This window comes from Equus przewalskii, chromosome 1 (assembly GCF_037783145.1).
Source record: "Equus przewalskii isolate Varuska chromosome 1, EquPr2, whole genome shotgun sequence".
NCBI lineage: Eukaryota > Metazoa > Chordata > Mammalia > Perissodactyla > Equidae > Equus > Equus przewalskii.
In genome coordinates, this window is record NC_091831.1 from 95149847 (window position 1) to 95172249 (window position 22403).

Below are 22403 nucleotides of genomic sequence, written 5' to 3' on the forward strand. Positions count from 1 at the left end.
TGCGCGCCCATCCCTAAACTATCCAGGATCCATCTCTTGCAGTCGGACCTGCCATTTTATTTATTCAAGTCCCGGAGAAACAGCAGGGATCAAATGGCGGTGGGGGGCTAACCCTCACCCTGAAGTCACCAGTTCAGGGGCTCAGAGTAGCCATTGTTCAGAGGGGCTGCGTGTGGCTGTCACCTTTTGGTGTCCTGGAGATAGAGGCTCTGGCTGGGTACATCTCCCGCATCCCTAGGCTGATGAGCTCATGAGTGTAGAGCTCACGTGCAGAGTTCATGTGTGTAGAAGTTCGTAGACCCCTGAGAAGAAATCTGTGGCAGGCCAGATAACAGGGGTGACTCCACATAGGCATTGTTGCTCTGCTGGGCTCTCAGCCTCCCATGGCCCTTTGGCCAGCTGCTTGGAGGCGAGTTGGGATCTGAGAGCCCAGGCCCACATCAGCCACTCTGGACACGTCTTGTCCCTTGAGCCAGAGAGGACTGTATCCTGTCCTGTTTCTCACCCTACACGGACACTAAGGCATCAAGGCTCTGGCTGAAATGTGTCTTGGAACCTGAGTCAAGACCTGTTGTCTTCCCTCCGCATGCAGAGCCACACGCTGAAGCCCCCAGAGGGAGAGAAAACCTTGTAATGAATGTCACGTGCCAGCCTGGCATCGCTTCCTCCTTTCCCTCCAGGTTCGTGGCGCTCCTGGGAATGCTTATTTCCCCGGGGGAGGGCTGAGGGGAGGGGAGATGTTGCCCAGACTTTAAACTTTGTTTTTCATTAAAACGAATCTCAGAAATGCATAATCTCTGCCCAGAAGGTCCCCCTTCGTTTGCCCTTGCTTCCTATCCAAGTGGTGCCTGGTGGGGCAAACTGAGTTTGCTCCTATGGGAAGGGGCTGGGCCTCCCCGAACTGGGTTGCCCTGCCCTGCTGACGGGTGATACTGAGCAGTGTGCCTGAGCCAGGGACCGAGCCCCCCAGGTAGCAGGCGCTTGCTTGGTGGGTATTCGTTCACTGCTTACAGCCTGCTTGTCTTTACCGGCAGCTGCCGACATGTGGAAGGCCAGCATGTGGCTTGTGTGGTTCCTGTCATCACACCTGCATGGAATCGATTCATTCACTCAGAAGGAATTGTTAGAATATCCTCTGGTGCAGGCAGGGTGCAGAGAAGGGAGCCTATCCTGGGGGAGATGAGATAGGCCCACAGAGAATTGCCCGCTGAGCCAAATGTGGAAGAGTTGACAGAGAAGCTCAGCCAGGATCAGGCCATCAAGGCAAGGCTTCGTGGATGGAGGAGCTTTGAAGGATGGGCAGAGATGACCAGATGTGACTTCCCTACATTTCCATAATGTGTTATCATTTTTTGTATTGGTCCTCTTAATGACCGTGAAATGGGCGGGGCTGGTTCTCAGTAAGGAGAGGTGAGGAGAGAGGGCAGTTCAGAGAGAGGGGCTGCAGTGGTAGGAGCCTGGTTGCTGATGGGGCAATGGAGTGGTGAGAAGAAGAGCAGCTGTGTTAGAATCCACCGACCAGAGTTCATGTCCACATTTCCTAGCTGTTTGACATTTGGACATGTTCCCCAAACTCTGGGAGCCTCGGTGCCTTCATTTATAAACAAGAATGAGAAAACATATTTGTTAGGGTGGCTGTGGGATTGAAATGAGGTCATGGGGTAAGTGCAGGGCCTGGCACACAGTGAAACACCAAAGGATGGAGCTCTTTATCCTTTTACGTGGATTACTGGGATCTGAGTTGTGCCGGAAGAGAGTTAGCTGGAAAGGCAGACATGGCTTCCACGTCCAGCAGCTTGGAGGCAAAAAGATGTGTTAGTTTGGGAGCCCCTAGAAGCAGACCCTGAGAAAAATAGCCAAGGGCAAGGAGTTTATTTGGGATGTAATCCTAGGAAACTGAAGTGAGGTTGGAGCGGGGAACTGAGACAGGAGGCCAGGAAGGGTGTGACACCGAGCCAGCAGCCACTGCAGGACAACTGGAGTTTAATCCCAGGAGGAAACTGTGGGAGGTGGTATAGACAGACCTTGGGGTTACCCTACCTGAGGGAGGGGCGAGTGAGGGATCTGGGGCATTTGTCCACCATCCCCCCAGGAGGCTCCTCCTGGGGTGCTCCATCCCCCGGGCACTTGGCCTGCCCTGCAGGAAACTCTCAGGCAAAGGGATACAGTTGGCAGCTGGGAGTCAGCCAGCAGCATGAAGTGGGACAGTGAAGGGACAGCAGAGGGGCACAGGACACATAGTGTCAGCTCCAGAAGGTTTGCAGGGTCTCATCCAGCCCCCGCCTGACCATGTTTTCCTGCTAGCCTGTTTATTTCCTAGGGAATCAGTAATGCTAGTTTTCCTTCTTGACCTTGTGGTCTTGGGCCTTGGTTGTTCTAGGCTCTCACCTTTGTGCTGAAACCAGGCCCTTGGGACCCGCTCAGCCTCTTGGAGATGCAGGTTTCCTCCTGCAGTTGGTAGCCACACTGCAGACATGGACGCTCTCCTTGGTGCATGCTCCTCTCCAGCAAAAGTGCTGTACACAGCTGCACAGGGCCTTGTGAGCAGGTAGTCTGGACCAGTGATGGAGAGGCGGCCCCCAAGGATTTCACGGGCAGGGACAGCCCTGGGGCCCCAGCTGGCCACACCCTGAAGATGATGAGCATGAATGGATCTCTTAGCAGAAGGGGCACCTTTAGCCTTGTAACTCCCTCAAACAACAGTCCAGAGGAGATTGCTGAGTACCTGATGGCTTTTGGAAACACTGACTCACTCTCTGGGTTCTTTGGGGCTTCTGCTTTAGAGAATGGGGCGCTCTGTTGGTCGTCACCAGCTGTGATTTCAGACTGCACAGATCAGCTGGCTGGGGGAGGAGATGAATGACTGAAGGGAGATGCAGGCAGAGAAAGCCAATGTGTGTGTGTGTGGGGGGATGGCCAAAGGCAGTGAGGCTGGAAGAAGCTAAGCAAGGCTGCTGAGATGCAGAGTGGAGGAGAAGAAAGTTGCCCCGTGCCTTCCCCCAGGGTAAGACTGATTAGGAGAGGACCTGAAAGGCGAGAATTGAAGATGGAGAGGAGGGCCCATGCAGGTTTCGGGCAGCAGTAGTCAACTGAGGAAAAGCTATTAAGCGGTGTTTGGGAATGCTGGTCTGTGGACCTCTGACCCTCTGTGAACGTGAAGAGATTTGTACATTTCAGCCCTGGTATAGTCCCTTTGCAGGGATCCAGACCTCTTGGCAGTGTGCTATCTTTTACAAAGAAAGGAGGGAGGGAGTAGAAGAGAGTCAGAATAATTTAGAGCATCATTCACGCGTTTATTTCATAAAGCTGCTATCTATAAGGCTTAGTGTGCCCTCTGCAAATGTTGATTCTAGGGGAACCCTCTAGGAGCAGACCCAGTGGACTCAGCCCTCTTTAGCAAACATGAAGTTTCCATCAAGAAAAAGTCCAACATCTGGCTTGTGTTCTGAAGCATTGAGAACCCAAGAGACCCACATGCCTTGGCTAACATCTGGCAGATTTAGGCACAGGGAATAGCAGAGAGTCAGCCCCATCTCTGCCTCAGTGGGCTGGCCAAAGCCACCAGTGAGTTTAGATGGCATGAATTGAGAGTGTTTTCCTTGGAGCTCATCTGCCCCTTGACCCCTCTGCACACAGAGAACATCTAAGAAGTGCCCAGGAAGTGAGGGTTTGGTGCCACACAGTTTCCCCAAGGATCTGAGCTGAACACTAACTGCTGTGCAGTTTTCATCTTCAGGAAATGCGCTGGCAAGTCCCGTACTGGCCTGGGCTTTTCTTTCTTGAATTGCGTGTGGTGGGGTGGCTTGAGTGGCCCCACTGTGACCTCACACAGCATTAGAGCTCAGGAACAGGGCCCAGGGGACTCATTGGTGGCAAGTGCCTTTGCACCCATAAGTACAGCTGTTGGGCATTATGGATTTCCAATGGCATGCTGGTGCAGAAAAGGAAGAAAGCTAAGAAACAGGTAAGTTCAGGTCTAGGGGAAACTGACACAGATGTTGGGCTTGTCCCCGGAGAATAGCCAGCATTCCCATTCCAACGTATCATGGTGGGGCAGCCATCAGGGCTCAAGTCTGATCTGGGCTGGTATGGCTGAGCACAGGGTCTGGGCAGCAATGCTATTGTTAACAGAAAATTGATAATGCTGTGATTCAAAGAGGGGCAGACAGGAGTCCACCTGGTTTGAAATTGGCCCCATTAGCCATCAGCAAGGTGGCGAGGAGAAAGTGTGAGCAGGACCTTGGCCCATCCACTGGGAAAAGGAGGCTGATGTGTGTGTTGTGGGTTGTGAGGGCTCAGTGGAGCTGTTAGGGTTTGGGCAGGACTCCTGTCCCAGCATCTCACTGAAGTGACAGTCAGGCCCTGGGGTAGAGACCCTCTCACGGCGATGAAGCACTCACAGTGGCACTGAAGGAGGTCTCTCCAGGTACACCGGATGCCAGGCTGAGGCAGCTGGTGCATAGTAGATGCTTTTAAATGAATGAATGTGGTGGAGTTCCGGGCCCCAGCTGCTGCTGAGGTTAGGCCTGGCTGGCCCAGCCCCGCCCAGGCTTGAGATGAAGCTGTGGAGTAAGGTGCTCCCGTTTGACAGCAGGGCGGGGCAGGTGGGCACTGGGGACAGGCTTCTGGCTGTGAGTCCTTCCTCATGACGAGAGCAGCTGGGCCTGGCTGGGCTCCGTAGTGCCGGGTCGGAGATCAGTAATGCGGCCAGCTTCCTCCCTGTCACTCTCCACACTGACTGTCACGCACTCTGTGCTTCTTTCTCCTCGTGCTGGTGCGAGAAGAGATCTGACCAGGGTGTGACGTGAAAATCCCCAGTGTGTTCTGACTCCAAACCCCCTCTCCGGCGATTAGATTTTCCCTTTCACTTGCTCCCGGGCACCGTCGCTGCTTTTTCTCCTGGGCCATTGCTCCTAGAAGGGGAAGCTGGGGCTGTCCTGTCTGCTGATCTCCATTCCAGGAGCCAGCTGTGGGCTTCCAAATTAGCAAGCCCCCTGGATCCCTGAGTGAACTTTGGGGTTTCTGGGCCCCCAACAGAGACTGTCAGGCTCCAGTGGGTGCTTGACCAGGCTCCCCAAAGAACCCCCGTTAGTGTCTTTGCTACATTTACCTTTCCTGTCCTCCTGGGGACTCCCCGCATGGTGCCTTGGGTCTCTCTGGGCTGGTTTCAGGGTGTTAAATGCTCTTGCCCCGGGGTGCAGCTGACAGCGCAGGACAGGAGAGCTCCTGCCATGTCTGTGCCACGTTTATTGAGGGCTTTTCAGGAGCCAGGCCCACTGCGTGGTGTGGGGATGCTGAGATAAAAGACTCAGTCCCAGCCCTCAGGGATCTCAAAGGCTCACACGTCAAAGAGCACAAGACAGCATCGTGCGTGTCCTGTGAAAAGCGCATCCCGTCTGGAACTGGTCCTGGCCAGCTCGCGCCAGTTAAGGCCAGGAAGTTGTGAAAATGGTGAGGCACTTCCTTAGCAGTGGGTAACTAACTGGCTGCCGCATGAGCCCCCAAAGTGACCATGCCTGTTACTCCAACCCCCCGGTTCCTCCTGGATCCAGGAACTCAGTGAGCATCAGCGCCTGGCGTATGAGGAGGCCCCGGGGCCCTGCCCAGCCCTTTGGCTGGAGCTTTGTGCTCTGCTAGTTTCCTAACTCAAATCTCAAGCCTGGTTCTGTGACAGACAGCACAGCCAAGGCGCTCATGACCTAGAAAGACAGGGCCAAGGAAGACTGTGGGAAGGGGGGCTGTCTGAGCTGAGTATTGAAGGAGGAGGTCTGAGGAGCGTTGGTCAGTCAGCATCTCTCCTTGGCTCCCTGGTTTGTGCTTCTCTGACCCTTGACCTTGAACTCTGGCCCTGCCGCACACCCTAGACAGCTCTTCTCTATGGCAGGCAGGATGGAGCTCATCTGGTCCTAGTTTCAAGAAGGAGCTTCTGGGAACCGCTGTAGGTTCTCACCGCTCACTGCTAGAACCCAGCACCGGGCAAGAGGAGGGCGACCCAAATAGAGAGAATGCAGTGGGGTTTGTCGTCGAGGAGTTTACATTCTCCTGAGGGGAGCCAGGCAAACGATGCCTCGACCCGCAGGTGACAAGTCATGTACATACATCAGCTACACAGACAATTCCCCTAATTGGAGGGGGAGGCTGGATTGCTGATGGTTGCAACTGGCTGAGGATGGTTTGATAAAAGCTTAGTGGAGGGAGGAAGATGCAGCATACTGGAACCCCAGAAGGTGTTCAGCTCCACAAACATCCACTGGGTACCCAGGGGCTGGCGGGGGAGGCACAGTGGCTCAGAGGCAGCGGGAGGGAACTGGCCCTGGACCGCAAGGGCTCTGTTTGGCTGACTAAGTGCAGGCTGTGTTCTAATAGGAGGAGGAGGCGGCTGTGGGGAGAGGTGGGGAAGAGGGTCTCATGCCACGTGCAGGTCATGGCCTCAGCCACAAGTAGGGTCACTCTCCCAGCCAGGGAGGCCCCAGTTCCTGACTTCAGTCCATGCGCAATCCAGGGACTGCCTGAAAAGAAAAAATTCACTTCTTTTTCTATACTCTGCTCTCAAGACTTCACTCTGGCCACCAAGTGTGTGGAGGTTTTCCCCCATACTGACCAATTCTCTAGTTCTCTGCGGACACCAAATGAGTGTCCTGCAATCCAGTTCTGACACCCTCTACCTGGAGGTGGTGTCAGATGCCACAGTTAGTGGCTCAGTCCCACAAGACTGCACCACCCCCTACTTCAGACACCAGTCCCAAGTCCGGCTTGTCATCTGGGCTTCTGACTGACTGGCTGTAGATGGAGGCTCCCAGGACCCCTCCTTGGCTTTGGTAGTTTGCTAGAGTGGCTCACAGAACTCAGCAAAACATTTACTTACTAGGTTACTAGTGTCTTATAAAAGGATATAACTCAGGAGCAGCTGGATGGAGGAGCTGAATAGGGCAAGGGATGGGGAGGAGGGACACGCAGCTCCCACGATCGCTCCCACGATCTCTCCCGGTGCACCACCCTCCCAGCACCTCCTCGTGTTCACCAGCCTGGAAGCTCTCTGAACCCAATGTTTAGGATTCTATGGAGGCTTCATTCTGTAGGCACAATTGATTAAATCAATGGCTATCAGTGATTAATTCAACTTCCAGTCAGGTGGGGCTGAGAGTCCTAACCCTCTAGTCGTGTGGTTGGATCCCTAGGCTACCAGCCCCCATCCTGAGTCTATCCAGGAGCCCCAAGCCACCAGTCCTCTTATTAGCATACAAAAAGCACATTGCTTTGGAGATTCCAAGCATTTCAGGAACTGTGTGCCAGGAAATGGGGAGCAGAGACCAAATACATGTATTTCTTATTATGTCACACTGCTTTTTAAATTTTTTTTTGCTGAGGAAGATTTGCCCTGAGCTGACATCTGTACCAATCTTCCTCTATTTTGTATGTGGGTCGCCAGCATGGCCAGCCACCGAGTGATGTAGGTCCGTGCCTTGGAACTGAACCCAGGCCGCCAAAGCAGAGCACACCTAACTTAACCACTAGGCCACTGGGCCAGCCCCTTGCTTTCCTTATGGATAGGGAAATAGACATTCTTTGAGCTCTAGCATATTCTAGACAATGTGCTAGGCTGTCTACAAACACTATTTTAATTCGTCTTCATGATGCCTCCATGAAGGTGGCATCTCTGTGTCTATTTTAGAGATGAAGATGCTGAGGCCGTGGGAGATTACCCAGCTGGTCAGTGGTAGGCTGGACAGTCAAGTCTAGGACTGATTCCAAAGTTATTTTTTCCTCCAGCAAACGGCTTCTGAACATGGCATGGAGGGAAGAACCGAGGAGGAGAGGGTCTGATGAAGCTCAACAGGCTGGCTTCTCTGTCGAGGCCAGTGCACCTCCCTGAAGCAGCTGGAGTTTTTATTTTCTGTGGCAGAAAGATGAGGGGATCTGAGGATGATGGAAGGAAGAGTCACAAAGCCATTCACACAAGTGCCAGCAACTCCCCCTTTCCTCTCAGCTTCAATCGGGATGCAGCCCGTGGGAAGCATTTCAATAGTGCAACGGCTTGGACACAGGGAGTGGAGGAAAAGTTGCTTCTGTCCTCAAAGGGTCTGTGGCTCTTTATACCACCCCTTCTCCTCAGTTCCAGTGTTCCCTGTAGGCTTCAGGCTTCCGAAGAGAAGTTTTGGTTTGGTGTGAGAGGCATTTGTTAGCCCTCGGGGGGCCCTGAGCCTGGGAGGGACGTGTTCAAAGTCATCGTTGAGAAAGCAGAGACTTGAACAGATTTGGATGCAAAGGCTGGATGCTGTAAGGCCTGCTAAGAGGTTGTTGTATCCTTCTGAGCACGAGGCTCTCTCAGATGGGGGCTGTGGAAATAGAAAAATGGGGAAGTTGCTAGAAATATCACGGAGGAGAGTTTGATGGGACTTGAATGTAAGAAAGAGTGAGAGAGAGGTCAAAAGTTTCTTGGACAGATGTGGTTAGTAGATGGTACTTATGTCATCCCTCTATATATTGGGCCCGTGGCGGCCATCACTAATTGATCACAGCTCTTTTTCCTGCTCAAGCACAGATTCCTTCCAAACACAGCGGCCTGTGTTAGCTCTTGCCGACCACTGGTATTGTGCATAGTCGAAATCCACTCCCCATCTCTGCTCTAAGGTTTCAGGTCAGGAGGCCTCGCTCAGCACAGGTAGTTTGGGAGAGATAGGAGGTAAAAGTGAGCTGGTCTGTCCATATGTGCTCTTAGGAGTCCAGGGGATTGAGTATTGTGAGAACACGAACTACAGGACGGGGCAGAGGTTAAGCATCAAAGGTAGAGCTGTAGAACTGGAATTAATCTCTAATTAGGCACTAATTGAAGTCATGTGAATAGAGAGATGCCTTCCCAGAGAGTGAGTATATGGGGACAAGAACAGACGGTTTATTGCCGGAGGATGACGAACTACTCGAAATGCTGAAGCAAGGCAGAGAGAAGTGAACACGAGAAAACCTCTCCAGCGCCCGAGGTGGAATCCTCTGGAAACTTAAGGAATTCCAGGGCTGGTTTCCTTACAGATTACAAGGGCTAATGCTGTTCCTGCCCTCCTTGTGGGTCTCAGATGTAAGCCAGTGTTTCCTCCAGCGCTCATGTCTTTGATGGAGCCTGCCTCCCTCCCGGCAGCCTCCTCCTCCACATCCCTCTACCAGCCCTGGTGCAGCCCGCCCTCCCTCCTCTGTCCCGTGACTTCTGTCTTCTCCTCTGCGGCTTGGTCACATCCCTGCTCGCTGTGCAGGGAGAGCGCTAGGCATCACCAGTGTGATCTTGTCTTTCTTTTTTTTCCTCCCCAAAGCCCCAGTGCATAGTCATATATCCTGGTTTTAAGTCCCTCCAGTTCTTCTATGTGGGATGCTGCCACAGCATGGCTTGGTGAGTGGTGTGTAGGTCCGCGCCCAGGATCCAAACTGGTGAGCCCTAGGCTGCTGAAGCCGAGCGCATGAAGCTAACCACTTGGCCAGGGGGCTGGCCCCCCGATCTTGTCTTTCTGCTGGTTACCTTGACTAATCACTCTGACACCCTTGCGTTCCAAGATAATTGTTCCTGCAAAGTCAAAGACTCCCTTCCCTCCCAGTGACCTAAAATTACCCTCCAACAATGAAGATGCTCTCAGTCTTGGAGAAACTTTTCCGCATTAACTCTGAGGTGGAGTTGCAGTGAGGAAATCTACCATTTTAACAGGGGAAAATATTGCCCTCGTAAGTCTTTATGCAATGCACTTGAGCTTAATGCTTGCTTACCAATTCGCCTTTATAACTTCCATATTGAGTGAATTAAGCCCTCCATGTGGCTAGGTATTAAAGAAGTGATAAGTGCTTTATAATTCAGTAAAGGGTGGCCTGGCCATTTCATATTTTCCTAAGGAAATTGGCCACCCGAAGGGCGGTGCTCTCCGGACCCCTGGGGCCAGCTGATCTTAGGCACAGAGCTCGCACTATTGGATTACTTTCAAGCCAGCTGCTCTGGCCTGGACCAGACTCTGCTTCTTGCTCCGACTTTCTCCTGTTGGGAGAAAGGCCTCTTGGGGAGAAAGGGTCAAAGTCAATGTGTCTCTCTCTCCCCCTCAGGCTGTTTCTGCTCTTCATCAAAGACCCCCTGTTTCTCTCCTAGTTCAAAGCTGAGATGTCTGGGAGCGATCAGAGGTCTTATGATCAATGTGGTTTGATTCATCCATAGATAAGAGGAGATTGTCTCCTAGGGGCCACAGGATTCTGGCCCCCTGGCCCCAACCCCATGGGCACAGCTTGCTTCTTTACACCTTAGTCTCTTCGAATGGTTGGAGAAGATGCTGGTCTCGTCAAGACCTTGGGAACGAGAGCCTTTTCATGACTTGCCACAAGGTCCCAGGGTTCTGAGGAAAGACAGTCATTTGTTATTTTATTCATTTAAATTTTAAGTTCCTGGTTCAACAGGAACTGGGCTGGGTGTTGTGGATGTAGTAGTGAACAAGATGGACAGGCTGCCTGCCCTCATGGAGCTTGCATTCTGTTATGGGAGAGACACAATGAACAAGTAAACATGTACATGAGATAATGATGGATTTTGGCAAGTGATATAAAGGAAATACCCAGAGCAACGTTTTTCAGGCTTGGCACTATTGACATTTTGGATTGGATCCTTCTTTGTTGTGAGGGTGCTGTCCTGTGTTGTAGGATATTTAGTAATGTCCCTGGCCTCTACTGACTGGATGCCAGTAGCACCTCCCACGTCGTGATAATCAAAGATGTCTCCAGACTTTGCCAAATGTCCTCTGGGGGGCAAAATCCATCCCTGGCTTGAGAACACTTGATCCGGAGGAAGATTGTACAGAAGGACATTAGTAGGTTGGCCAAGGAGGGCTTCTCGGAGGAGATGACATTTAAAGAGAATGCAAGTGCTTTTAAGGAAAAACCAAACACAAATCCCTTAGCAGAGGGAGGGAGCTTGGTGTTTTGGACACTAGAAAGGAGACTGGCGAGACTAAAGCCACGTGAACAAGGGTGAGGTTTGTGTGAGCTGAGGAGGGAGAGGCATGAGCCAGACCTGTAGGATCTCGCTGGCCGTGGCAGAGTCTTCATTTCCTCCCACATACAGGAGAAGCCATTGGAGGTTTGGTTTTGGGGGTGGGGGTGGAGGAGGAGGGCGTGATCAGATTTATATTATAAAATGTTCATTCCGGCTTCTGCCTGGAGGACAGACTCTAGTCAGGCTGGAGTGGAGGCAGTGCTCATGCTTTGGAGGCGGTGGTCCATGTGAGAGGGGATGGTGGTGTGGGCCCAGGGGATAGGAGTGGAGGTGGTGATAAGTGGGCCAAGCTGATTTCCATTGTGGGCATGGACTTGCTAAGGTGTGGACATGGGAGGATCGATGATGGAGTTTGGCTTGGATAACTGGGTGCTACCGGTGCCATTTATTGCGATGGAGAAGGCCCCAGTGGGAGGAAAGCAAGGGCTGGTGTTGGACCTGCTGAGATAGCAAGGAGGAGCCTGGAGCTTGGGGGAGAGGCCTGACTAGAGATAAACATCTGGGCGCCATCGGAGCATAGGCGGTATTCAGAGCCAGCACGCGGGTGAGATCGCCATGGCATGGTGGGGGGGGTGAGGCCTGAGAGACTCTAGCACTTAGAGATCATACAAAGAATATAGGACCAGCAAAGGAGACTGGAAGGAATAGCCAGGGGAGGAGAAAGCAGCCCAGGAGAGAGTGGAGTTAAGGAATCTGTAGGGAAGAGCATGTTTCAAGAAAGAGAGAGTGCTTAACCCAGTCAAACGCTGCTGAGAGATTGGGTAACTGGGTGGCAGAGAAAAGTCTGTTGGGTTTGCCAGTGTGGAAATCCCTGGTGACCTTGACAATGTAGTTTCAGTAGAGTAGTGGGGACAGAAGACAAATTGGGATAAAGAATCAAAGGGAGGTGAGGAAGTAGGGCCGAAGAGTGTAGACAGTTCTTTTGATACCATTTGCCATAAAGAGGTGTAGAGACATGAGTTGGTAGCTGGAGGATGACATGGAGTCCAGGAGATGTTCCTTTTAAATGGGATCTCCTAGAATATGTTTGTATGCTGATGAGAAAATCCAGCAGAGAGAAAGTGAGGGTGCGGAGAAGAGAGAGAAGAAATCAATGAGTTCTTGAGAAGGCGAGAGGGGTTGAGGGAAAGATCCACAGGAGTTGCCGATCGAGTGCTAAATGCTTTAGTTTTGCTGTTGATCCCTTTGTGGGTTCGTTCATCATTCATTAGTTCATTTGCTCAGATGTCACTGAGCATTTGCATGGCACTGGAGATGCAAACTCCTGGTCGGTGCCCTCAGAAAACTCATGCTCTGGTGAAGGTCGTAGTCATGTGGGGGAAGGGAAGGATAGAAAAGATGTGACAAGGTGCCTAGAGCATTCCGGTCTCATCTCCTCCTGTGTTTGGCGAGAGGGGGCCCTGTCCACTTCCCCACTCCTGACACTGACCGTAAGCAGCAGACCTGAGATCTGGGCCCGGGAGGGAGATCTGGTCCATGGGCCTCCTGAGACCTCTGGTATCGCCCTGTTGCTGGGCTCTGTAGTGATTCCCCAGGATGCCCGTCCCCAACTGGGATGTTGAATGGTGTGCCCTGGGCCACAAGCCCCCTCAGAGATCTAGTCGGGGGTGCCTGTGGAGTCAGACCAGGGCTCCGGTCTTCTTGGGGGGCCCATGGAAAGGGCTGTGTGGGAGCTGAGCATGGAAGCCTCTGACACACACTGGGTGGCTTCCCATGTGTGTACTTATCCTGGGGTAACTGTCCTCGTTTGAGATTCTGGTGGTGAATGAGACGGATACACTCCCTGTTCTCATGCATCATCGTTCCAGTGTGGAGACACTGACGACAAACATGTAATCAAATAATCAAATAAGACAATTACAGATGGTTATTAAGGGCTGTGAAGGACACACACAGGGGCTTGTGCCAGAGAGCAGCTGGAAGGGAAAAGGAGGGGGGTGCCCACATGGGTCTGGGCAGGCTTCTCTGAGAAGGTGACCTCTGAGCGCAGACCTGAGGGACTCAAAGGGCCCGGGAAGTGTGTCCTGGGAGTTCCGGTTGGGAATCAGCCTGGTGTGTTTAAAGAACAGAATGCGGGCCAGTGTGGCTGGGGCCCAGGAAACAAGGGGAAGGTGCTAAGAGACGGGGCCGCAGAAGCAGACAGGAGCCAGCTCATGCGGGACATTGTGGGCCGTGGTCCAGGGTTTGGGTTTGATTGGAAGAGCTAAGGGAAGTGGTGGAGGGTTTTACGTAGGGGAGACTGTGATGGTGCTGGCGTCGAGACTCATGGAGGGGAAGGCTGAGGGCAGGGAGGCCAGTCAGGAGGTGTTGATGGCAGGTTAGAGGTGGTGGCTACCTGGTGTGCTGACCTGTGGGCATTCCGGGGTCCCGCACCCACCCGCCCAGGTGGCAGCAGTGAAGTGGAGAGGAGTAGATAGACTGGTGGGGGCAGGCCAGTCTGGTTGCAGGCCTGGGGCCAGGCAGGACCGCCTAGACTCCCCAGCGAACCGGCTGACTCCCACATGAAGTCTCACTCCTGGGAGTTGGGCGTGCCCTTGATCTTTTCTCTGTTAGGAGACGCAGCATCTCAGCACCTGAAGAGCACAGGTGTGTGCACAAACGTCCCCCGTTCCTGGCACGAGCTTTGGAATTGCGCAGGAAGCCAAAACAGATGTTGTTGTCTCCCATCTGTTCACCGCATGATCTGAATGTTCCTTTCTGTGGTCCCGGGGGGTCCCGGGTGCGGGTCTTGTTCAATGTGGTCCCTGGTGTGCAGCTGCTTCTAGAGCTGGTGTGCTAATGCGCTGGCATGCTGGGGTTGCCAGCCCAAGAAGGTTCCCCAGACTCTTGGGTCCAGCTTCCCAGGCATCTAGTACCCGCCCTGACAGCTGTCAAGGGAAGGAGAGCCAGGTGACTTGGCTGGTGTGATCCGATGCATCTCCTCCCCAGCCGCCTTGGTGCCTGAGCTCCGTGGAGCTGTTGCTCCAGACGGTTTGTTTATAATGCTAAACATATCAGATAATTGAAAGCTAATGCTTCTGTCTGGATCACTAGACATAATATGCCTGGATAACAAATCAATTTCCTCACTGCCCTACAAAGCTTCGAAATCAGATGCACAGCACATTCTTGTGCGTGTACGTGTGTGTGTGCATGCACTCACGCATGTGCCAGCTCCCATGCTGACTTGTGAGGAACTGGAATTCCAGGCTAGTTTCCCCAGGCAGTGAACTCCAGACTTCAGTTCGGGCCTCCATCTTAGAACAGGATTCAGGTGAGAAGGGGATGAGAGCCCCAGGTCTGACGGGGGACGGTCCAGAGAGAAGGGACATCTTACACAGTCTTATATGAAGCTCTCGTGGTCTGTGTTGGAGGACTGGAGTACTCGTATACAGAAATGTCTGAGAAATGCATTTCAACTGCCTCCTGCCAGGGTGCCCCTCCAAGAATGGATATACAGAACATAATATTAGTGGTGTACACTTAGATGCCACCAGGAAAATGTGAATTATGACTACGCCTCCAAGAATATTTCAGTTATCTGGCAGCCTCGGTCATCCAGAAAGGAGATGAGAAACACAGTAAGGAAACAGGGCAGATATCTACCTATCTCTGTGTGAGTGCGGGTGTGTATGTGTGTGTATGTGAATTTTCTCGTATTCACTTAGATCCTTATTCAGATTTGATTTACTCTTACTAACACAACTCCAACAATAGTAGTGCCTTCAGCTGTTTATCGCACTAGCGCCATGCATCAGTAGTGCATCGAGGATTTGGGTGTTGCCTCATCTAATCTTTACAACAACTGAGTTTCCTGTGAGGAAACTGAGGACTGCAGAGGCCTAAGTGACTGGCCCAGGGACATCCAGCTTCTAAGTGCCAGAGCTGGGTGTGGTCTCCAGGCCAGCCTGGCTCCAGGGTGCCCCCTCTTAGTCTCTGGGCTCCACAGGGCTGCAGAGCAGGCTGGAAGGGAGGAGGGCCCCGGGCCAGATGCTCCAGGGGTGATGGTCACGGCCTGATAGCAAGGAGCTAGAAAACTGTTAAAAATGCGTGCAATAACCATTAGAATTCAGGAATGATATCAGGATAGGGCCCTTTTGGGTAGGGGCACAGATTCTGCATCCATCAAGAGCTGCTGAGGGGGCCGCTCTATTACAGCTCAGCAGACTAGTTAGGTTGGTCGTGACGATCCAAGATCATCAAGAAAATGTAAGTCATGTTCTGCCTACTCTGCTTAAGAAGTCAAGGAGTTGTGGAATGCATTTCAGGGGAACAAAAGGAACATTCAGCAAGGAAGCTGAACATGCAAAGGTTTTGCATTTAAATTTAGTTGTCTGGAAAATTTGGTTATGAGGAACAGCTCATTAATAGCACTGAGGAGTCACAGTGAAAATAGGGATCTGCCAGCACGGGAGGAGAGAGAAAAGGTTGGAAAGGTGGGGCGGTACTGGGACCCATGTCCCACTGCCACCAACCAGGCCCTTGTCTTGCCTAATACTGAGGTGACAAGGAAAGTTCTGTCAGGTGAACGATGCCCTGCCCCTCTCATGGGCCTCCCCAACAAACTTAGTCCCCTGGTGTTGGATGGAGGTGGACGTCTCAGTGCTCTAGAGTTTTCTATATATAAGACTTAAATATTGGAGTTATAAACAACTCTTAAACATATCCACATGACATGTTTTTAATTAAAATACGGGCCACACAGTCTGTCCCATCTAATTTTTGTATACTTGGAGATTGCCAATTCATTTCCATTTTGGCCCAAGCCAAACAGAAGGAGGAAGAAAGCTCTGGTACAAAAGCACAATCAAATTTATTCCACCCTGAAGGACTTTTGAATTCTCTATGGATGTATCAATTAATATTTCGCTTGTGCCCTAGTTCATCCCCAAAATGGATGTGGAGCAGCTGTCTGTGGTTTGGGTTTGTCTGCTCCAGGACTGGAGCCGCTGTTGGGAAGCATTGGGACTGGCTTCATTTTGGGTAGTTTCTTTTCATGCTTCTGAAGAGCCTCTGCACCTGAGCGATCCTCTGGCTCTGATCCACCCACGTCTACCTGGCGGCAGCACGTTCTCTGACCACGGGGCCCACCTGGACCTCGCGGAGGTTTTCTGAGCTGCAGCCCTAAGCACGGGTCTGGCTCGGGAGCTCAGCGTTGTCATGACTTAAGCCTCACTTCCTCCCTCTCTCTGGAAAAGTGTTGCACCTTAGCTCTTGGCAAAGAGTCGTGATTCTGGGGTGTGAAGGAAGGGCGGTGGCCAGAGGTAGGGACAGGGCACCCAGCTGCCTCTCTGGATGGAGCATTTCACATTGCCACGTGATGAGAGGGCCTGAGAAATGCACAAGAGGAACTTGTGTTGGAGGGAAAAGACCCTTGGCCAGTGGATTCCATCCAGAGACCATTGTCGCTTCTGGAATGTGTAACCTGGATTTGGCCATCGTCCAGGGGGCCAAAGCATCCCTCACTTCCTCTCGAGTACTGTCCTTGGCTAGAGAGGGTCCAGGAGCCCTGGTTTTGATTTTCTCCTCTCACTTGGACCCAGTGACCTGGAGGCAAGCCTGTTGGTTTCGGTCTGGGGCCTCTTTGTGTTTGCTGCAAAGCGGTTGTCTTCAAAGTTGTTGCTGTTTAAAGCCCTGGGACTCTTGCTTCAATGGCAGTTTTAGGCGGAAGCCTGATGGAATCAAGTCGCATTTCCCAACCTCAGTACTATGGACGTTGTGGGCTGGTCATTATTTATTGTGGGGCCTGTCTTGTGCGTTTCTGGAATGTTTAGGAGCGTCCTTGGCCTCTACCCACTAGATGCCCATATCACTCCCTTCCCCTAAGGTGAGACCACCAAAAAAGTCTCCAGACATTGCCCGATCTCCCCTGGGGACCAAAATTGCCTCCAGCTGAGAACCACTGTATTACAAGAGACTAAAGTGGAGCTAACTAAAGTCAGGATGGGGGCCCGGGGTCTTCCCCTTAGTCTCCTCTCTACCCCTCCCCTCCTGCTCCTGGTGAGGGTAGGGGCTCCCGATTGAGCACAAGGCTGCTGGCCGCTGTTCCCAAGACCAGAGCGGACAAACGCAGCATCTCACACGGGGGCCCCTGCTCCTGGTGTCGCTCTGCGTTCTTTTTCAAGACGCCTCTGCGGGGATGGACTGGGGCAGCCTGTGGTCCGGAAACAGGGGGACCGGTGACTGCCCTACACGACGTTCAAAACCTAACCTTCCTTTAAAAAGATGGTAGTCACTGATCGTTTTTCAAATGATAAAATAAATGCCCGATGAAGACAGCTGGATGACCTAGAAAAGCGCAAAAATGGAGAAGCCACCTGTAATCGTACCAGGCCAAGGTACCCACCGTTTACCACGCACAAAGGCAGGCTGAACCTGCTCTCATACCTTATCTTAGTTATTTATTGTATTTTTAGAGCCTGCCTTTTCCACTGAAACTCACGGCCTCCCTAATGGTGCAAAGCAGCCAGCAGCGTTACCAGAACTGACCCCCGGCTGGTACAAGTGGTGAGTCATAGGAGAGCTTGGCAGGCGTCCTGCCGATGTCATCCACAGATGTCAGGCTGCGCCTTCACCGCCTCGTGCTCCCCTTGGAAACTGCCCTGAGCTGCCGTTGGCGCGTCCCCTGAACCTGTTTGTGACTTCTGCAGGAGCATTTTCCTGGAGGTCGTGAATGACAGGCTTACTACCCCTCCACCCTTCTGCCACATGGAGTTTTTATCAATGATGGCTGAGAAATGACAACTTCCAGCAGAACCGTGATACCGTTTTTAGCTTGAAAACTGAGAAGACTGCTCAGCCTCTGCAAGGCGCAGGCTTAAAAATAATCCTCGTGGCCGGCCAGCACTTCCTGAGGACATACTGTGGGCCCCTGGCTGCTGGGAAGGGAATTTTAACGTAGTCTTTCAATCCCCGCATCATTGTTATGCTGGAGGTATTTCATTTTCCCCATTTGACAGATAGAGAAGCTGAGGCACAGACAGGTGGAATAACCTGGCAGGGTCACGTAGACAGAGGTAGCGATGGGGCCAGGATATGCATCCTGGCAGCCTGGCTCTAGGCAGGGGCCCACAACCTTTTTCTATAACGGGCCAGAAAGTAAATAATTGAGGCTTTGCAGGCCATATGGTCTCTGCAGCAACCACTCAGCTCCATGCTTACTTCGAGAGCAGCTATAGACAATAGTAAATGAACAGGCGTGAACACTCAAATTTGAATTTTGTATAATTTTCATATGTCACAAAATAGGATTCTACTTTTGATTTTTTTTAAAGCTGTAAAAGCTATTCTTAGCTCTCAGGCTGTACAGAAACAGGCAGTGGGCTGGATCTGGCCAGTGGGCTGAAGCTTGCTGACCCCGTTCTAGAGACCAGACTCCTAACCACACTTTGCACTGTGGCTGTAAAAATGCGATTCCCTGATATAGGAAAACTCAGACCCGACAGAGGAAGCAAGGGCGTATTCTTTTGACCAGGAGCCCTTTGCACCAAGGAGTTCATGCATGGCCCTGCCGTATCCTGGTGTGCGCCTGAGTGGGAGGAGGGTCAATCTGTGGACATGAGGGCTGAGAAGGTGAATCATTGCAATGATGATTGACAACTCAACCCTCGTAAAACACGTTTATGGAATTCTAATGTGGGCTAAAAAAACCCGATTTCATTTATTTAAACAACTTGATTGATAGCTGCTTATTGGGAGCAGATCCTTGTCTGCAGCTGGGCTCGCACGAATGCACGGCCGTCTGCAGGAGTACTGACATCTACTTGGTAGTTTACATGGACCCATGGCCCAGTGAGCACACCGGGGTCGGGGGGCACTGGCACAGGTCGTTCTACTCCTCTGCCCTTTCTTTTCATCTGAAACGGAGCCAGGGCCCCTGCCTTGGTGGGACCAGACCAAACAAACTGCCCTGGGGCCATGAGGCTCCCAGGGAGAAGACTTTGGAGTTGGAATCCAATACCGACCTGGCCACCTGGTCCACGTCCCTGGCAGATGCCAGTGTGTCTGGCTGCTCAGCGGGGGCTCCGAGAGAATGTGGTACAAAACGGCATACCTTGTCACTGTGTGGCTCTGAAATGCTTCCAGGGGCCCTGGCCACTGCCACCCTGCTGCCTTTCTGGCTCTGGCTCACTCGGTGGCAGATGGCAGCGCCGCGGGTGCGCTGGGGCCAGAGAGGAGATGTCTGGGGAAGGTGGCTGCCACTTTTTTGGCCTGAGTGGGCCTCCAGTAACTCCGTCCTAGGGTGAGCTGTCACCCGTCTGCACTCCTGGCTAAAGAGGGTGCTGGGCCCTCGGGGGCACTGATGGGAGAGTCAGATCTCGGGAGGGCTGGGTGGGCAGTGGAAGGCTTTGTCCCCTTGGAGCTCCTTGGGATGGCAGCTGTGTCTGAACGGTAGCCTCTGGCACAGCTGTGGAGTTGGAAAGGGGCTTGGTCATCATTGGTCTGATGATTCTCAACTTTGGGACCCCAAAAGCAGTAGTGGAGGATGTTTGTCCCTGGAGTTTTGTCAATATCAAAAACAAAACAAAATACCTAACAGAAATCAAAGCCATACCCATGACAAGCCCTCCCATGCTTACAGAACTTTCTGTAAGCAAAGCGAGTTCCTTTGCTTTGGGGTGGAATTTATCCACTGGGCAAGTTAGGGCTGGTTTATATCTGTTGATGAAAAGCTCTGGTTAACGGTGATTTACATCTTTGATTAATAAATCCAAGAAGATGAATTAATTATTACTTAATAAATGTAGTGTGCTTGCTCCACACAAGCCTCTTGAAACTTGAGATCTCTTTTGGGAGGAAGTTCTGAAAGGAGATCTTTGTGATGAGAAGGGGCCAGAAACTGTCCATTTAGTGCAACCCTCCTCCTTTACAAAGGAAGATGCGAGAGGCCCAGAGAGGTCAAAGCTCTCGCTCAAAGCTCTCGCTCACAGCCACTGGCTTCTTAAGTCACAGAGATGAAGCTAGCGTTGGACTCCTTGACTGCCACTCTCACATACTTTCCGTGACACTGTGGTGCCTCCCTGGTCCCTTGGTTGTCCCTTTCCTTGTGGAGTCAGTTCTGCCAAAACAAGCCATTGGTGTTCTTGAACTCCATATGGATTGGGCCGTGGTCACCCAAGTTGAGACTTCAGTGTCTGGACCCTTGGGGACCCTGAGGAAGGTGTGTGTTCCTCCTGCCTTTTCCTACCCAAAAGTCGTGCCCACCAGCAAGCCACTCTCGCACCCCTTTTTGTTTCCGAGTCATTTGTATTGTCATTATTATGGGCAGGAACTGAGAAAATGAGCCTTTGCTTAGGAAATCCTAAAGATGAAAATGAAGGAGAGGGGACAGAAAGAAGAAGTCAGGAAGACCCACAGGGAGGTTGGGTATCAAGTCTTTAAAGAGTAGAGTCTTTCTGGAGCCGAGGGGGGACATTCAGTGCTGTCCAAGGGCCAGGCACTTTGGCCCTAACAACGACCCTGGTGGGCAGGTGGTGTACACCCCACTGTGCAGAGGAAGAAACTGAGGCTCAGAGAGATTTGGTGACTTGGCAGGAGGCCTGGCTCGCATGTGGCCGATCCAGGATTCCAGCCCAGGTCCCTTTGGCTCTAAAGCCGGTGCATCTCCCTGGGCCCCTCCGCTGACCTGAACCCTGCCTTTCCTCCTCCCCTGCAGACACATAGAGAACTGGCGCGGCCTGCACACGCTCAACGCCGTGGACATGGAGCTCTACACTGGCCTCCAAAAGCTGTGAGTGCGCCAGGTCACGGGAGGGGCCTCACCCAGTGGAAGGGGTGGGGGTCCACCTGTCCACCTTCCGGGGCCGAGTGATGGGCCCTGCTGGGCTGCTGTCTGCACTTCCCCTGTGAGGGGGTCCTCTTTTAATAGAGTTGGCACCGCCCACTTAGGGAATGCCAGGGGCTTCAAAGCCTTCCCCATTTCACTCCCACATTCCACCGTAGCCTCCAGAGGTAAGGGGGTCGTGTGAGGTCTCACCCTGTGCATAGGGTTTCAAGGCAGGACCTGAACCCAGGTCTCCCAGGCTAGTGTTCTTTCCTCAGCCCTGTGCTTGACTCACGGTCCCCATAGAGTATGCGATTTCCCAGCCACCTCCTCCTTTGGACCTTAGTGCTATTGGCGGTGGGGGATTTGGGGTGGAGGGAGGGAGATGGCTCAAAGCGGGCAGCAGCCCTGTGGTTGCTGGACCAGATCTGTGAGCAGGAGCTCTGCCCTTACCTACTGGCCAGGATGGGTGGAGGACAGCTGCCAGCCCTGCCCACTCACATCCTGAACCCTCCCCCAGGTCCCAGTGGGGTGTGAGCCCGGATGCCCCCCCCTCCCCGAAAACCCCCGATTGGACCACCCAGTGATGGCTGACAATGAAGAAGGGATTCAGTTCACAGATGCAGCTGCAGGGCCAGTCTAGCCCTGACCTCCTGTCAGCTTTAGACCGGAGGAAGTGTCCCCCTTCCCTTAAGCTCTGCCGACCATCTTTTTCTCTCTCTCCAGGACCATCAAGAACTCAGGACTTCGGAGCATCCAACCCAGAGCCTTTGCCAAGAACCCCCACTTGCGCTATATGTGAGTAGAGCTGGGTGCTGGGCCACAGGGAGTGGGCGGGTGGGTGGGGGGCCCACGGCAGGGAGAGAGTCCTGGGCCAGGGAGCTAGAGACCTGAGATCTAGACCTAAGCTTTGCCGCGGTGCGCCCTGGGGCAAGTCCGGTAACTTCTGTGGGCCTCCGATTTTGCCTCTTAAAATGAGCGTTTTGGATTTGATGATCTCTAAGTTTCCTGTTGGAAAGAAAGCCTAGAACCAGGGCGTAGAGGGAGGTTCTCCTGAATCCCAAGTTTGTTCACTTTCCATGATGAAGTTTGCAATTTATGAGAATGTAAATGGTAGGAAATTCCACATGTAAGTGTAGCATATGATGTGACCGCTACACTTTTAAGGCCATTTGTAGGTCCACAACTGTGTATGTGTGTCGGGGTCTGGGGTTGGAAGAAGACGGAAAGCAGGACTAGACCAAGTGTTACGTCTAAATAGATCCTGGGTTCAATGGAGAAAAGCTCTGAGAAGTGGAGACAAGTGTATAGAAGGTCACACAGCTTTGGGACAAGCTGGAGGTCACATGGCTCTGGTGAGACTCCTGTCTGCCAGTGCCTCCCTTTCCCCACCCCTCCCCTCTGCCTACCTGCCATGTCTGATGGTGGAGGGGCCTCCTCAGGGTTGGCTCTGGTTAGACCTGGGGGTGGAATTGCGTGAGCTTGGTGCTTCCTCTTCAAGCCAGGTTCTGGGCTGAAGCCTCAGATTCAGCTGGAGGATCGCCACGTCTTGGGGAGAAGGTGGGCTTCGAAGGAGGCCTAGGGCGAGCCATCAGGGGAAGCACAATCCACTGCGTCTGTGGGGGGTGCTTGCTGTCCAGTCAGCTCTTC

At 52.6% G+C, this 22403-nt stretch overlaps 1 protein-coding gene across 6 annotated transcripts in view; it reads left to right on the forward strand.

Annotated features, from left to right (window-relative positions):
• NTRK3 (neurotrophic receptor tyrosine kinase 3) overlaps positions 1-22403 on the forward strand; it is a 361677-nt gene that overhangs the window by 46222 nt on the left and 293052 nt on the right. For 5 of the 6 annotated variants that reach the window (XM_070618143.1, XM_070618148.1, XM_070618149.1 and 2 more), the window contains exons 2-3: positions 20646-20720; positions 21480-21551. In XM_070618143.1, coding sequence (XP_070474244.1) covers positions 20646-20720; positions 21480-21551 — 147 coding nt within the window. Of the gene's footprint in view, positions 1-3832; positions 3965-20645; positions 20721-21479; positions 21552-22403 lie in introns of those variants that run through there. The other variant, XM_070618147.1, reaches the window with a different exon arrangement.